Source organism: Ambystoma mexicanum, chromosome 9 (assembly GCF_040938575.1).
Source record: "Ambystoma mexicanum isolate Mex_15411 chromosome 9, UKY_AmexF1_1, whole genome shotgun sequence".
NCBI classification, from domain to species: domain Eukaryota; kingdom Metazoa; phylum Chordata; class Amphibia; order Caudata; family Ambystomatidae; genus Ambystoma; species Ambystoma mexicanum.
In genome coordinates, this window is record NC_090931.1 from 223,951,850 (window position 1) to 223,969,919 (window position 18,070).

The following is an 18,070-nucleotide window of genomic DNA, read 5'->3' on the forward strand; positions in this document are numbered from 1 at the left end:
TGCTGGGGGGTGAGGGTGCAAGGGACATGAGTGGGGGCCTGCTGGCAGGTGACCCTCATTGCTGGGGGGTGGGGGTGCAGGGGGGCATGAGTGGGACATGAGTCGTAACATATACTGGATGCATGAATACAGTGGTATTAAAATGGGAAATAGAACCAGTATATGTAGGTGATCCAGTTTATTTCATATGTGGAGAGAAAGCATATCCTTGGTTGCCCAGAAACTGGGGAGGTACATGTTACCTAGGTCCACTGTTCCCAGGAGTATTCCTCTTAGAAACAGCAGACATGGCCAGACTATCCAGAACTAGAGTCAAAATCATTCATTCCATTCTTAGGGCATATAGTGAACTCCTATTATATAAGGCAGCTGTCCAGAATCCTAAAAAATACCATAAACACAACAACAGATATACTATTTAACATGACGTTGGAAGAAAGAGGAATCAGGTTAATGACGCTGCAAAATAGAATGGCTCTCGATGTGATCCTGGTTGATCGTGGGGGAATTTGCGAAATAGTGGGATCAGCGTGTTGCGTTTATGTCGATGACTATTCCCATACGATCTTTGAAGCAATAAAGAAAATGCATGTCCTAAGCTCTGAACTCCCTACTGGAGAAGGAAGCTGGGGAATAGGATCTTGGTTTTGGGGAATACTACGTTCTTGGGGATGGAAGTTGATCTCAATATTAGTAGTGGTGTTTGGAATATTCCTAACGTGCTGTTGTTGCATACATTGTCTACCCATAGTTTGCGCTGAGGTAACTGAGTGATGTATGGAAGGATGTATGCATATGATGACAAAGAAAAAACAACCTCATGGTCGAACTGACCAAGACCCAAATGAGATGAGAGCAGTAAAAGAGTTGATGGCAATAGATATTGATGAAGACGATGATGTTTACAATAGCATGCAAAATTCAGACATAGGTACTTCAGACTCATCATCACTGGAGGAGGTTTCAATAAATAGATGAGACGTTTGGCATACGGCCAAAGGAGGGTTTGTCAGTCTAGAAAAATGGATACCTCTACTTTGTGACCGCCAACGTATTTTGGTGGCCGTGGGCCAACCATCTCATGCACAATATGACAGAATATAGGTTTTCGAGTTTGCCAATGAACGGCCATTTTGATGTAACAAGAATCGCCATTTTGTTTTCTAACCATTGCTCATTGCTTTCTGTTCCTATTGCTTCGCAGTATATTTTCCACTTACACTGCTCGACTGTAAAACATTGTTGTCTGTACGTAAAAAGAACAAGGCCGCAGGGCCGTGAGGATAACAAGAATTCGTTGAAACACAAACGTAGGCAGCGCCAGGAAGAATGCCCGGCTCCCTCCCGAATGTAGCCTTGAAGCAGAGCTGTAGGGCATTTAATCATTTTGCAGCTGCCAGCTAGTCTCGTTATATGGTAGAATATGTTAGAATAATATAGCTAAGGCTTGAATTATGCTTTTCTTACGGCCCCCTTTGCTGAGCCCGCTAGAGCGTGTCGGCTCCCAGGACACGAATAGCACCTAATAGATAGCAAGGTTTGGAATGCAACTCTTCCCCCCCGTATGTAGCTCGCTTCCAAGAACAGAAGCGCTGTGTTCTATTCAGCAACTGAAAGATGCCTCCGCACTCACAAATTGCAAATTGTTACTAGAATAGATGTTTGAACGTGTCATAGTTGTCGGAGATGTCCATCATCACACCAAGTTCAAAGAAACCCAATAAAAGGGGGGTGTTAAACATGTCATAGCTGATTGTTTGATATGCATTTTGTATATATGTAACTGATGTACGTAATTCACTCTCTTGCGTCCCTCGAGGTCTAGAAATACACGTCGCGGGGCGTGAGACCGAGTTGGCCAACTGAGACTTTTGCTTTGCAATAAACCCTAGCTTTGGGAATACAACCTCGTGTCTAGCGTATCTATCGTGTGTGATGACTCGCCTTGTTTCCATAGACGTTAGGGACCCCTAGGGGCCCCTTTCAAGTGGTGAAGCTGGTTCTGGCAAAACATTCTTGATCAAAATCATCAGCAAATTCCTTCAACAATTGACAAACAACAAACTGTCAGCTGTTGTCACTGCCCCCACAGGTTTAGCTGCCTACAACATTGGCAGTGTCACTTTACACCAATTACTACTCCTGCAAGTAGAACACCAAAACAAATTAGACTATTACAAACTTTCTACAGAAGCTGCAATGGAACTACGCAGAGTATTAAAACAAATGAAAATGCTACTAATAGATGAAGTGAGCATGGTCTCCAACCTAATGTTGACTTTGATTCACCTCAGATTACAAGAAGTACTCAAAACAAACTACGAAGAGCTCTTTGGAGGAAAACACATTATTGTTTTCGCAGATCTTCTTCAATTGACACCAGTGAAAGATGGACATATTTTTAAAACCTAAGGACACAAACTCTGCCGTAAAACTGTTGGCAGCATAAGAAATATCAACCTTTGGCAACATTTCCAATACAGAGAATTAACAGAAAACATGCAGCAATCTGCAGATCTCACTTATGCCAACATCTTAAAAAGTATTAGAGTTGATATACCATCTCAAGAAGCACAGGCAATATTGAAAACCTGGCACATTCATGCACTTTATGGCGATAATGCATGTGCTACGGATGTTATGGAACAATTAGCCCACAAAAATGTCAATTGTATGGCCTTAATGCCAAGTCTTGCAAGCTGTTTCAAATTCAATGAAACAATGTTAAAAAAGGAAATGCAACCAATAATTGAAATTGGCGCCACAGACAAACTAGACATACATGGTATGACACTACCCATGTGTGAACAAGCCACAACAAGACTAAATAGTTTAGAAAATTCAATCTCCAACACAGCTGGATTCGAAAAAATATTAAAATTATCCTTAAATTGCAGAGTAATGCTTAAACGTAACCTTGACGTGGATCAAGGACTAGTTAATGGAGCACTGGGTACAGTTGTTGGCTTTCAAACATACCCATGTGACAACAACATTCAGTTTGCCAATATTCTCTTTGACAAACTTTCAGAAGTGAAAAGGATAGGACGCTCAACAGCTCGATTCCTTCTCTTCAAAGACATGTATGTACGCAGAGAACAATTTTCTCTAACTCTTGCATACGCAGTCACCATTCATAAATCACAAGGTCTTACCCTAGACAAAGCATTGATAGACATTTCTAACACAGTCTTTAAAGAAGGCATGAGCTACGCAGCACTATCACGCTTACATACACTTGACGGTCTATTTCTTGTCAATTTTGATGCAAGTAAAGTAAATGCTGATATTCCTTGCATTTTAGAATACAATAGACTCTGTTCACTATACACCCCCATCTAAAAAAATATCCTGTTCCACAAAAATTAAAATGTTGTAAAAGAAACCTAAATCAAACAGAAATGCAACAGGATGTCACTGCAAATCCTCCAAAGAGAGTACAAAAAAAACTAATACTTCATCAAGTACCACAAACAAAAAAGAAACTATTAGGGAAAGTAAACCAGGTACTTCTTCAAAGAAGGAAGACAAACTCCAAAAAAAGCACTCAGATACAGAACTACCTGGTCCATTGAAACTTTCAAATATAATTGATGTAAGTTGCTACGCAAATGTATCAATGAATATTCTATTTCAATTACCACCAATTGTTGACAACATTTACTTACACAGTACGGACCAATTGTGTTTGCAAAAGTTAGTACTTCATAGAAAAGTAACAAACAATCCTGACAACAAGTATAGTGTTTATGGAATAAGACAACAATTGGACTACTGTGCTGGAATGGTGAAATTTACTATAAACTCACAGGTAGATCCACAAGAATTTCTAATGTACTTAGTACAAGTACTGGAAAACAAAAACATACCTATGAATGAAATCTTCCAGATTTCATACATGTGGAAACATACATGCACTCTCTGCAACAATGTGACACAAGAACAAATCCCCAATGAGCGCTTCGTGTATGTATCAATACCTAATTGTAAATCCATTCCATTTCAGCAACTTGTGCAAAATGCAAACCATGGTAGATTATGTACTACCTGCAATTCGGATAATCGCTCCACCTTACTAATACAAACACATAATAAATACGTAATACTAATGCTTCTACGTTACAATTCAGATGGTACCAAAAACAAATGCAAGCTGACTGGATTCACACATGGTCAAGTATCACTTGGTAAGAAAACCTTCACAACAATAGGTATAATCTACCATACAGGAGCCACAACCAATGCAGGTCACTATACTGCATATATATAAAAAAAATGTGGATGATTCGACTGTAATGATAGTACCATTACTCTAAAGCAAAGATTACCATCAAATCTTACAAACGCTTATTTAATCTTCTTAAAACCAAAATTTATTAACTAAACTGTACTTAAACATTAACAAAACTTCTATTAAAAAACTATAAACTGTTAGAATATGCCAACAGCTATCTACCAACCTCAAGATTCTACAACAGCTAAACAGATAAATGAATACCACTAAATTATATAAAAGAAATAGACAGTTAGAATACGCCAACTGGTATCTTACTTCCCCAAGATTTTACAATAACCAAACAGATAAATCAATACCACTTCATTATAACAAAAAATAGACAGTTAGAATACGCCAACTGGTATCTAACTTCCCCAGGATTCTACAACAACTAAACAGATAAATGAATACCACTAAATCATTTCAAAATATAAACAGTTAGAATATGCCAACTGGTATCTAACTGCCCCAAGATCTTCAATAACCAAACAGATAAATCAATACCACTATATTATAACAAAAAATAGACAGTTAGAATACGCCAACTGGTATCTAACTGCCCCAACATTTTACAATATTTACAATATTCAAACAGATTAATCAATACCACTTCATTATAACAAATAAATAGACAGTTACAATATGTCAACAGTTATCTAACTGCTCCAAAAATCTGCAACAAGCCAACATATAGAACATTAGCCAGAAACAACAAGTGAACACTGAAAACAAACAAACAAATAGACTATAGCATAACAAAAAAAGTTTTTTTTTTTAATCCAACATGGATTTTTTTTTCTCCCCCAGACCCAATGATTTTAGCAACAAACACAGAAACCGGGCAAATTGCACAGTACACTGGTTTGTAATCTACTAAATATGAGGGTAAACAAAAAAAATGTTGATTATTCAGTGTTATAAGTCGTTACAAAATACCAATACTAACATGATCTTTGTGATATGCTGCGGTGGTTGTGGCCAGGGCATAGAGTCTTGGGTGCATGGCCACAACCACCACAGCATATCACACCCATAGAATAAAACATTTTAACTATGCCATATGGATACTTTTAATGTCCGCGAACATGACGAGTGTTCTTAGAACAGTTTCAACTTGCCTGCGAACAGTACGGACAGGCATAGCGTCCTCAGGACACACCTATTTAATTTATTTATGAACATCCCAGGACACTTGGTGTGTTCTTAGAACAGTTTCAACTTGCCTGCGAACAAAACAGACAGCCATACCATCCTCAGGACACACCCATTTCGTTTATTTACGAACATTTCAGGACACCGCGTGTGTTCTTAGGACAGTTTCAGCTTGCTTGCGAACAATTCGGACAGGTCTAGCATCCTCAGAACACCCCCATTTTGTTTATTTACGAACATCCCAGTACACTTGATGTGTTCTTAGAACAATTTGAACTTGCCTACGAACAGCACGGACAGGTATAGCGTACTCAGGACACCCCCATTTTGTTTATTTACGAACATCCCAGGACACATGTTCTTAGAACAATTTCAACTTGCCTCCGAACAATACGGACAGCATCCTCAGGACACCACCATTTTGTTTATTTACGAACATTTCAGGACATCGTCTGTATTCTTAGAACAGTTTCAACTTGCCTGCGAACAATACAGACAGTCATAGCATCCTCAGGACACACCCATTTTATTTATTTACGAACATTTCAGGACACCACGTGTGTTCTTAGGACAGTTTCAGCTAGCTTGCGAACAATTCAGACAGTTCTAGCGTCCTCAGAACACCCCCATTTTGTTTATTTACGAACATCCCAGGACACTTGATGTGTTCTTAGAACAATTTCAACTTGCCTGCGAACAGTACGGACAGGCATAGCGTCCTCAGGACACCCCCATTTTGTTTATTGACGAACATGCCAGAACACTTGATGTGTTCTTAGAACAATTTCAACTTGCCTACGAACAGTACGGACAGGTATAGCGTACTCAGGACACCCCCATTTTGTTTATTTACGAACATCCCAGGGCACATGTTCTTAGATCAATTTCAACTTGCCTCCGAACAATACGGACAGCATCCTCAGGACACCACCATTTTGTTTATTTACGAACATTTCAGGACATCGTCTGTATTCTTAGAACAGTTTCAACTTGCCTGCGAACAATACAGACAGTCATAGCATCCTCAGGACACACCCATTTTATTTATTTACGAACATTTCAGGACACCACGTGTGTTCTTAGGACAGTTTCAGCTAGCTTGCGAACAATTCGGACAGTTCTAGCGTCCTCAGAACACCCCCATTTTGTTTATTTACGAACATCCCAGGACACTTGATGTGTTCTTAGAACAATTTCAACTTGCCTGCGAACAGTACGGACAGGCATAGCGTCCTCAGGACACCCCATTTTGTTTATTGACGAACATGCCAGAACACTTGATGTGTTCTTAGAACAGTTTCAACTTGCCTACGAACCATACGGACAAGCGTAGCGTCCTCAGGACACCCCCATTTCATTTATTTACGAACATTTCAGGACACCCGTATTGTCCGCGGTCAGAACAAATACAACAGGGGTGCCTGCCACCTAAATAAATACAACATTTAACCCATCTTTTACTCCCTAACCCTCCTCAAACAGTCTTACACACCAAAACACTTTACTAAATAGTATTTTTCCACCAAGATGGCGGGCGTTTCCAAAAATCTGACGCACTTCACGCTCGTCACCGTCCAATCAGTGAACACGTTGCATGTCCGCGGACATGACGCAAGCCGATTGGCCAATCAGGGCACTGTCCGCGGAGCGAACAGGGAAGTGTGTCCGCGGACCGAACATAGATATCACTAATTTTTTGTGACCTACTTTTTGGTCATTTTGTTTAAAAACTACTGGACGGATTTTCACCAAATTTGCAAAAGCACGCTTTCGGGACCAAGCCGCTGCTCCTGGTCCAAATTTGGTGAAAAGCCATCCAGCGGTTTGGGCTGTATGCATGAGCAAATTTTTTTCCCCATTCAGTCAATGGGGAAAAAAGTTTTGGGACCCCCTATAACTTTGCCCCCCCTGGACCAAACCTCACCAAACTTTGCTAAAATATTCAGAGTGACCCATATACTTTTTTTGCAAAGTTTGGTGAGGATTCGTCCAGGGAGAGCGGAGTTATAAGCCGCCCAAAAATGGCTCTTCCTATGGAAACCGCAACCTAACCATAACTACTGTGGCTGTGTAATATATATATATATATATATATATATATATATATATATATATATATATATATATATATATATATATATATATTTTTATATATGTAATATATGAAGGTGGCCCCAGTTTTCTAGCCCTGGTCCATGGATGGGTTTACTCTTCCCTTCCCCAGAGCAGAGACAGGTCCCATGGGAACCCACGCCCCTACCACCGAGATAGTGAGGGGCACTGCCCCTTCAATAAAATTGCTCTGAACAGGTAATGGGCTACCCCCTGAGTTCTTACGTTACTAATGGACACAGACAGCAGAGTGCATTTTATAAGATTCCCCAAGGGCTTCCCCTCTTTATTTTTAAAAACAATTCTAAAAAAAAATGTCCAACCCCCTTTCTATGATCAACCTGAGGTGAGTACCAACTAATGGGGATCTGCTACTTTAGCCCACTCTTCCTTGGAGGCATCTCTGGGACCCATAGTGGGAGTCCGATGCAACAGATCGCGTTCCTAACTCCAGGTACCACCTGCATAGAGGTTGAGGCCAAGGGATGGCCTCTGTGGGTGGTCCCATCTCCCTAAGCAGCCTCGGGGAGGCTGCTGGATCGTTGCACTACCTCATACCAGGGTATGTCCCCTGTAGCTCCTATATCTATTCAATATCCTAACACCTACATAACATTCCCCCGAAAACCTTCCAAATCTACTTTCCCCCACTTTACATTTACACTATATAACACTCTACCCTACACTACATAGCATTTAATATATTAAGCACTATGTAAACATAGATACTAACAATGTCAAGCTACATATATTTCAGTACCTTTAGAGTTGTCTCTTGTGGCGATTCTGCCCCCTTTTGTGTCTGGCTGGCTGATGGGGTCCTGGCCCTTGGTGACTATGGGTCCTGGCCCCACTTCTTCCTTCTGGGTGGCCCATTCCACCGCGTGAGGCCACCCATGCTCACCAATAAATGTCTTTGGGTGGTTCTCTGCCTGAGTGGGGGCTCACCCTGTTCACCAACATGACCCCACGGCTCTTTCAATCTTCAGGGTGGACCCCACAAACTGGGGGTCCAACCCACACTCGCAGCCTCACCCGCAGTCACCTTCAAATCTTCTGAGCGACCCCAATGGCATTGCAGCTGCCATCTTGACTTCAGCGAGCATCACATTGACTTGGGTCTGCTGCCACTCTCACCGCATTGCCCCAACGTCTGTTTAGCTTCAGGCAGCGTCCCCATGGCAACAGGGAGGCTACCAATGTTCACAACTGCCAGCCCTCAACCTGCTGCTCTTCTTGGCCTGCCCTTTCTGCAATGCGTCAGAGACACAGGGGTCGGGCTGCAGCGGCTTCACCCGGACTGCTGCGTGGCAGCCCAGGACTTTTCTTCACCTGGGTTGCCCGACAGAGCAGCCCAGGACTTACTACCTGCCGCTATTCACCTGTGCTGGCCGGTGAGCTAGCCCGGGACTTTTGCTTCACTGCCCTGCCCTCCTGCCTTAGGATTCCTTTCTCTCATGACTAGCTCCTGGGTAGAGCAGACTCAACGCTCTTTAGCTCTCAAGCTGCCACCTAGCTCACGCTGCACGTAAGGACTTTCAGAAGGGCCCAGTTTGCTAGCCATGAGGTGGGCCAACTGGGGCCACAGCAGGGGAGCCTTGTTCGGGCCACCCCTCACGATGCCAAGAATGGGCTATTCTTTTCGTCCGCCTGGGCAGCCTCATGCATGCTCCCCTGGCCCTTGAATAGTGGACATGTATGGTGTGGCCCCTGGGAGGGTTGACACCTGTCACAGCCGCCCTCTGGGTGGCTTAGCTGCCCTTGCGAAGCAGCTTGGCCTCATGGTTAACTATGTGGGGGCTACCACACACATGACTGGCGTCCAGATGTCTGAGGGTTGCTAGAGGCAGCGGCCCCTCACACGTTCTTCTGTTTTTTTCTCACTCTTGGCCCTCTGCTTTCCCTCTCCTCACTTTATCTTGTATTTTCTTCTTTCCAACTTGAAAAAACACACACACACACCTTTTTTTGGGCCATGGGCTACATTAAACACTCCAAATAAGATGTATTCCTTGAAAAACCTTCTTTCAATGCAAAACCTGTTTCAACAGTAATGCTTATGAAAAATGCACTAGAGATAAATGGAACCAATGAATGCATTGATCCAACTCAAATATCAAATGTGTAAAAGCAACTTAATGAGGCTTATTATTTGATTGTGAATTTGTGTGTAATTAAAAATGTATATTTTATCTTGTAAAAGAGGGAGCGCTCGGGAAACCAAGTGATATAATACTAAAATTGCATTTGACTGAAACTACTAAAAACTGCACAAAAGTACCTCCTCCCCATCCCTGCATTTTGTCGTATTGAGCCTTATTTTTTATAAGGAATGAAGATTGTATGCAAGAGACTACATCATTTAATCTATCACCAGTGCAATGGAGATCCGTTTTATCCCGCTGTTCCCTCGTAATTCCTCCAAATGTGAAGAAGAGCCAGTTTGGGGCACCTTGGGATTGGATATTCCATCAACAAGAAAGCATAATTAAAATCCTCTCGCAGCATGTTTTAATCCTTGGGCAGTCCAAGAGTAGATGAAAGAACTCTGTTCCTACAGCCCCTCTGCATTTCAGACAATCAGTGTCGGCGATCCTACCCCTCCTGCAAAGCCTCTCCCTGGAGTCATACATTCTATGTATAATTTTATTTTTGTACCAGTCTCAGCCTAGTAGACATATTGACCTCTCTTACAGCCGTTTGTGCTTCAACCCATTCTTTTTCTTCCAGCGATCCCAGGCCAATTTTCCAGCTTGACTTCAGTTTTGTCAGGGGCGGGGAGGTAACATTATTTATTGCTTGATATAGTAGTGGGATTGCTTTCCCTTGTAATTATTTTGTTGGCAAGTTAACTTCAACGGGTGTGTCTTCAGGGATATTCCGAATGGGGTCTGAGTGGCATCTTGTAGACGTGCATAGGTATAGTGATCCCTCTGGGTGACCACCAACATTAGCTTGTATATGCTGTTGGGTCCAATGCATGCAATTTCAAACCTTCATAGAGCAGAGGGGAGAAGGAAAGAAAACAGCAAGGTAAACTCTCTGAGAAAAAGAATGCTGAATGCAAATTATACTTTCCAGATGTTTGCTAATGAATTCCTCTGGAATTTGTGTGGTCTTGAGCAAAACCATGGTAGATTGCATAGGAATCCATTTTTTTTACGCCTGCATGAAAATCTCCTTCAGGCATAAAAAAAGAAAAAGAAACGCAGTAGAAGGACTAAGGGAGAAGCACAGAGCTCCGCTCTGTGCCCCTCATCCGTCTTGTCACTGCTTCAAAATGGAGCAGTGTATTAAATGGAGGTGTAAAAGCATTGTGAATCAGTTTTACGCCACCATTTAACGCACCACCCCATTTAAGAGGAGGCCCAATCCACTCCATTATCATGCATTCAGTAAATGACATCATATGGTGATAGGAGAGTGAATTTCACCTTGTTAGATGTGTAGACAGCAATTCAAATCCTAGTGGTGTACAACACATTCGACAAACTTTCTTTTACTCCACAGATACACCTTGATGGGCCCTTCAAATAGATACATGGATTGTACTTGCCAGGACAGCAGATGGATAGTATTTATTTCAAAGACAGTTTGAGCAGAACATCTCTGATTTGTCACCCACCCTGTCGAAACAGGACATCATCCTTCCCCATCACGAGAAGTTTGCGGGATAAGTAATTTTGTGTCCCCCTAGTGATGAATAGATCCCCTCCAACCTCTCCATCCCCAGGCCTATGCCCTGTGAATCCCAACTTTTCACCTCCTCACCCCCGCCAATATAAGAATGGGAGCTGGGCAGAATGAAGGCAACATTTCTCATGTGTTCAGGTTAAAGAAGTGAGATTTCGCACTTCTGGCCCTGAGGTGAATTAGCAAATGCCACACATGGTGTCCTAGAGATATCGGCAAAGCTTAACATTTCGATGTCTGGCCGAATAGAAATTGTGCCTTCCACCAAATCCAACACATCCAAAACAAAATCACATCAGGCAAGGCTCTAGCATGCCTAAAGCGATTAACGTGATCACAAAATTAGGAGCACCAGATTTCAGTGGCCGCACATTTCACTAACCCTCATGGTTGTATTTATATTCATTTATAAAGCACTAGCTGGGGTACCAGGCATTGCCCGTGTCCTGATCGAGTGGTGTCTCATGTGCCCTGGAGGATGTTGCTTTTGTCCTCTTGTCCACAAGTCTTTCTTCGGTTTGCTCTGGTGTCTCACGCGCCCTGTAGGATGTTGCTCTTCCATGTCAGCAAGTCTTGCTTCAGTTTGTTCTGTCATCTCATTTGCCCTGGAGAAAGTTGCTCTTGTCATCTGGTCGGCAAGTCGTGCTGCTGTTTATTGTTGTGTTTCAGAAGCCCTTGATATTGATTTTCACGTTGCTTAAGATGGAGCTTTGCCAAGTGATGTTCATTTTGTATTGTAATTGTTTATTTGTAAAGCGCTTACACACAAGTGAAGTGCTTCAAAGTGCTTCAAGGCAGGAAGGGAACAAGGGGATATCATTGTCATTCTTAGGCCATGAAGATTCTGAATGATCTAACAACAATAACTAGCTTACTAGGCCAGAGGCATTTCTACTGGTATAGGGAGAACATCCAAAGACAAAACAAAACGTTGGTCATCAATGCGCCTATGCATGAGTATTTCAGGCCCAACCAAGCTAGGAAGGGGAGACAGAGGAGGACAGGACAGACAAACATGCTGAGCCTAGTAGATTCAAGGTTGTGCAAGTGCACAGACAGGAAGTGCGAGGGAGGAGCAAGGGGAGGGGACAGCTGCGCCCAGTTTAGCAGGGGCAAGGGTTAAGTGCAGAGTGGTTGCCACTCTCATGAAACGTATTCCGAGTGCAGTAGTGCAAGGCAGAGTGCGGAGGCCCGGAGGCAAGTGCAGGACTGGCGGGGGAGCCTGGTACCTGTGGGGCTCTGGAGGTGCACCAGGCAACCAGTCAGCGATCTGAGCAGGTTGGGGAAGAGAATGAAGGAGGAAAGCAGGAGAGAAGAGAAAGCAGGAGAGAAGAGAAGGGAGGTTAGCAAAGGAGAGAGAGAAAGAGGAAGAGAAGCAGAAGGTCTTGAGGAGTTTCCGGAACTTAAAGAGGCCCGCTGAAGACGGAGAGATGCAGGTAGGCTTTTCCAAAGTGAGGCATCTGCAGAGGATAAGGATCTACCCCCAAATCTCTGTTTGGTTATATTAGGTTGGAGAAGAAATGAGATAGGATTTAAGACAGGAGTGGAAAACGGGTAAGCAGGATGAAGAACGAATATAGAGAGGGAGGGCGTTCTAGTGTTTGGGAGCAAGGAATGTGACAGAGGGGAACAGGATTGAGCACAGGTTGGCTTGGGTACAATCAGGAAAAAGAGAGATTGAGATCAAAGAGAGAGAGAGGAGGGAGTAAAAGGAGACAGGTGAGGATAGAAAAGGTGGAGCTGGATCATGTAAAGATTTGAATGTTAAGCAGAGAAAGTAGACTTAGACTGGATTCGAAGAAAAACCAGGATATAGGGCCTCATTACACGGTAGGCGGTGAGCAATGGCGCTATTAGCGCCATGGCTCATGCCGGTAAAATACTGGCACCGCCTTGGCGGAAAGGGGATTTACCGCCCCATTCCAAGGTTGGAGGGGCGGTAAATCCCCTTTCCGCCATTGCCCTTCCCCATTCCCATTTCTGCCCCATAGGGCTCTATGGAAATGGGGAAGGCGCTAATTACGGCACCGCAATTTTGCGGTGCTGTAATTAGCTCCGAGGTCCCGTAGCGGGTTGGATTTTAACGCCTGCAAGAAGCAGGCGTTAAATCCTCCAACCCGCAAAGGGACCTCGTAGTACGGCGGTAAGGGTTAACGGTCACCGTTGCCATTAACGTCGACCGTTAACCCTTACCGCCGTCCGTGTAATGAGGCCCATAGAGTGCTGTACAGAGGAGATCCAAGAATGGGAGGAAAAGGACAGAAATATATGAACTGAGTGCTTGTAAATCGAGCAGAGAGGAGTCAGGTGACATGGTGGAAGACCGAGCAGAAGGGAAGAGTGGTAAGAGAGATGAGAAAAAACAAGAGTAGAAACCAGGATTTTTAAAGCTGATATAGAAAGAACTGCTCAGATTTCGCTGATGTTAAACAATGGATAGACTCAGCTCCAAGAGATATTGGACATTGTCTGGAAGTAGGATGAAGGGTGTCCAGTCATTTGTTCGATTACAAAAGTTTCGAAAGGCAAACTTTAGAATCTTTTTTTTCGAAATACAAAAGTTTCGAATGACAATTTGATAGAAACAAATTCGAAAGTTTGCCTTTGGAAACTGGGTTAGGGTTAGGGTTGGGACGTGGTTTAGGTTTGGGGGGTGGGAGGGTGGCGTGGGGGTTGGCGTAGGGTCTTTGGGGGGACCCCCAATATACACTAAAACCTTGCAACGTTGCATGGAGCTGTCCAGTGCTGAAATTACAGGACTGGACAGCTCCATGTAACGTTTCAAAGTTAAAAAAGGAATTTAAATGACAAAATACACAAAACATTTTGAAACGTTATATGGAGCTGTCCAACCTGTAATTTCAGCACTGGTCAGCTCCATGTAAGGTTTCAACCTGACAAACAAAAAGGCAGTGAAATGCTACTTTTAACATGTAAAAGTGCATTTCAGTTGAAACCAATCCATGACTATTGTCGATGGATTGGTTTCGAAAGAAATGCAGTTTCCATGTTAAATATAGCATGTCGTACCTTTTGATTTTGAAACTTTTGTTTCGAAACTTTGACTATTCGAATCTTTTAATTCGAACAAATGACCATACACCGGATCAAGAGAGCCTTCAGCCCTCACAGTGGCTGGCTGCTTCAACCTGCCTTCTCTTGATGAACCAACCGCTTAGGGGCAGAATTTGGAGGGATGCAAAGCTAACACCATCAGCAATAATTTAAATACTTGCAACTGCATAATTAATTATGCATTATGGACTGTGTAGTCATTTTAGGGATATGTCATTCAGGGTCAAATGTCTGAGTGAATTCTGGGAAATATTCTCCTATTGTCCTTTTGCCTGACAAGGTATACTTCTACTTCTGGTCTGTGTCAATAAGATGGAATTCTGCTGCAAGTAGTCCTATAATGGCTTATGTACTGAGTGAGATATATGCACTTTTTGACATTTAGGACTGTGGTGTGGGGTTGGGGTATCCACACAGAGTATAGGAGAGTGCATCATGTGTGATGATATTCTGAGGATATTCCTCTCATACAGTGGGGGAGGGAATCCCTTAAGAAATATGTGGCCTAGTTGTATATAACCGGTGGAATACAGTGATTATAACCAAATATAAATGACAAAACACTTTAATAACGAAAAATAAATAACAAAAACATTTCAAAGTTTGGGTTAAAGGTATATGGGGTTGGGCTAAGGGATAACAAATGGTGGGGGGAGGTTGGGTGGGGTAATAAAGCTAGGGAAACAGGGGGATTGGGAGGACCCCCCAAATTAACAAAGAGAAAAAAAAGAAATTATTTCATTATTTTTATGTCACTAAAAAAGTTTGCGTTATTAATGTGTTCGTTATAAACACATGGAACCATAACTGGTATCTGAACTACAGTACGTGACACCAGCATTTGTAATCTCGCCCAACAGGTGACGTGGTTTAGCATCCAATATGAATAGCTGCATATCTCTCACAGCACACTCACTCTCTTTGTTCCCTTCAATGTTGCTCGACCAAACAAAACCAAAAGAAATTACTTAAATAATTTGCAGAACAGTGGTGGCCATCTTGCAATGGAATGTGTTTATGGGGCTATACATTGTCTGACTTCATGGGCATTTACATTTTGTTTAGTGTTGTGGGATTTGTTTTTAAAGCAGCACCTGTGTTTGGGTCGAAACAAGTGTCACACTTAGGGCGCATGGACGAATATACAGCAACTCTCTGTACATACAATGTGAGTTGTTTGTGTTCATAACAGATCTCAGGTAATTAGCCTCATCACTTTTGCGACATGACCAGCGCCATCCAGTGTACCTAACTCAATTCAGTTGTACGGTGGTAAGGCTTTGGGTATGCCTTCATTGTACCTGGGGCTGCTTATGATCACGGCCCAGACATCAGATTCAGATTCATCCTAGACTTACTCTTGACCAATTGATTGGCGCAGAGAGAGAGAACAGAATTACCCAACTCTGTTACCTCTGCTAACAAATGTATGTTAGAAACATTTTGACTTGATTTGCTACAACATCAATTGGTGGATGGACATCATATGAAGCATATGCAGTAGTCATGTCCCATGCATCAATGATGCCCACATTCATATCCTGGAAGATTAGAGACAATGCTTTGTTGTGGAGGTAGCCATGAAAGTCACTGAAACGTTCCACATCTGGGTACTTCTCTCTGGTGTTTTCCAATTTCAAAATGACCTTGGTATCAGGACTTCGAACTAGGAGCCGTTGCACGGCCTTGCGGATATTGATGGCCCGCCTGAGAAAAAGGGTGATTGGAAAGAATCTGAAATGCAGTCCGAAGGTTATAACCAGTGCAGTGTGTTCATCGCCAGGCACCAGGTCAATTTCACGAGGCATGTATTGATGGTTCTTAACAGTGTACCAATTAGTAGTCACAAATGGGTGGCCATGTTTCTTCCACTGGATTCCGAGGTTCTTGTCCATGTCCAAAGCAAGTCGGGTACCATGTGGTCTTCCTTCATGAAGATCAAAAAACTTGAGCGCTAATAAAAGAAAAGAGAGCATCATTTAAAGAAAATATGCTTAAACTGATACATATGCTTCAGCACACTGTTGAGCACAAGTGGAACCAGTGATGTTTTAAGCACTTATGCTGCCACAGGCTATGTGTCTCTAACGTAAACACAATCTCTTGGGGTGGACTCTGATCTAAAAGTGGCCCTGGAAATGTTGAATTAAAGTGGCCCCATATTATACCTCGAGAAAACACAACACCCTCTGAGTAAGATTTGGCAGGTTCTCACTGAAGAAAACTTGAGAACAATGGGCCTCCTTACAAGTCTGGCGGTAGCTGTGCCGGTCAAACCGTCAGGCTGCCGCCGAACTTGTGGATTTTTCCGGCACCTGGCTTCACGGAAACACCGGGGTATTATGACCCCAGTGTTCCTGGAATTCAGACGCCAGAAAACCAATAATCCCCATTCCCATTGAGTCTCAAAAGACTCAATGGGAATGGGGATGACTGAAGCACCGGCACCGCTAGTAACGGTGCCAGTGCTTGCGTGAAAGTCTGCGAACGGCTGCCATCCTGCCCGCCAGATCCGACCTAGCAGGCGGGACGGCAGCCGCCCGCAGACTTGGAGTGTGCCGGTTCGGTAACAATGGTGCAAGTAGACTTACAGGCACTGTTGTTACCGGACCGGCACACTGGTAATGAGGCCCAATGTGTCCAAATACTGAAATTTAAAGGACATTTGATCTTTTATACGGATTAAAAAGCAGTTTACCATAACAATAAATTATATATGCCATTTGTTAAGAGTGAGGAATAACATATTAGAAGCTCTACAGCAAGGTCTCTGTTACCACCCTCTCTCTCACTGGGCGGCATTGCATGTAGTGGGCGGCTCAGCCCTGAGGCCACAAACGTCAAAAACGGAGTCGTCGAAGGGCATAACCATTCTTTATTTCCTTCTACATCTTACTTCCGTTTCTCGGGCTCTACTAGCCCTTCCGCCTCTTGCTGTGCCGTCCCCTTCCTGTCTTTGTCCTTAAGGTCCTTCCCTGCTACTTCACCTGCAACAGTCTCATCTTCAAAATGATGTGGGGGATGAGGAGAGTTGGAAGAAATGGAAAGCGAATCAAAGAGAGTGTAAGAGGACCAGAAAACAAGGGCACTCACACAGAGGCCCAGGGCATAGCGACCTACCATAGAGTAGTACAGCTGGCTGAAAAGGCTTTGGAGTATGAATTGTCTTCAGCAGAACTAGGAATGGTTAGAATGGCTTCAGTATCAGAGAAGCCAAAGATCCATGTATGATCCCTAAAACTGGAAACATTTTGGGGTGCATCCGAGGACTATGCAAACCAATGGCAATCGTATAATAAAGGATTCATTTTATGATCGGTCCCATGCTGAGAGCATGAATACATGCCTCTCTGAGTTACGACTGGTCTTATTTGCCCTTAGAAACAGATTTCAAATCTGAAAGTTACGTAGCCTATATTTAATCACCATATACACGTTCATTATATATGAAAACGAGGCTAAATATACTTCCCCTGGCGCCACTGACAAAACCGATGGTATGAAACAGGGACAGAGTACTGCCCATTTTATCACAGCTTGAAAGAAACCCTGCAACACATCTCATTCATTTCCCTGCCCTATAAACACAACCTGGCAAACTGCCTATATGCATCATTGGGCTAGAACTTTGATCATTGCTGAAGGACTATGTCAAACCTCCTCTAACATTGATGTGCTATTATCTGCTGCCTCCGATTACATAGCTAAGGCATGGAGAAAGAGATATTTTGAAGTTGAAGAGAGCATCCATAGCTAATCATG

At 43.0% G+C, this 18,070-nt stretch overlaps 1 protein-coding gene across 1 annotated transcript in view; it reads right to left on the reverse strand.

The window, feature by feature from the left end:
* Positions 1-15,707: 15,707 nt before the first annotated feature.
* LOC138487302 (NXPE family member 1-like) overlaps positions 15,708-18,070 on the reverse strand; it is a 150,365-nt gene continuing 148,002 nt past the window's right edge. Inside the window, exon 4 of the mRNA XM_069613911.1 lies at positions 15,708-16,262. Within this exon, the coding sequence (XP_069470012.1) occupies positions 15,727-16,262 (536 nt within the window). The 3' untranslated portion in view covers positions 15,708-15,726. The remainder of the gene's footprint in view (positions 16,263-18,070) is intronic.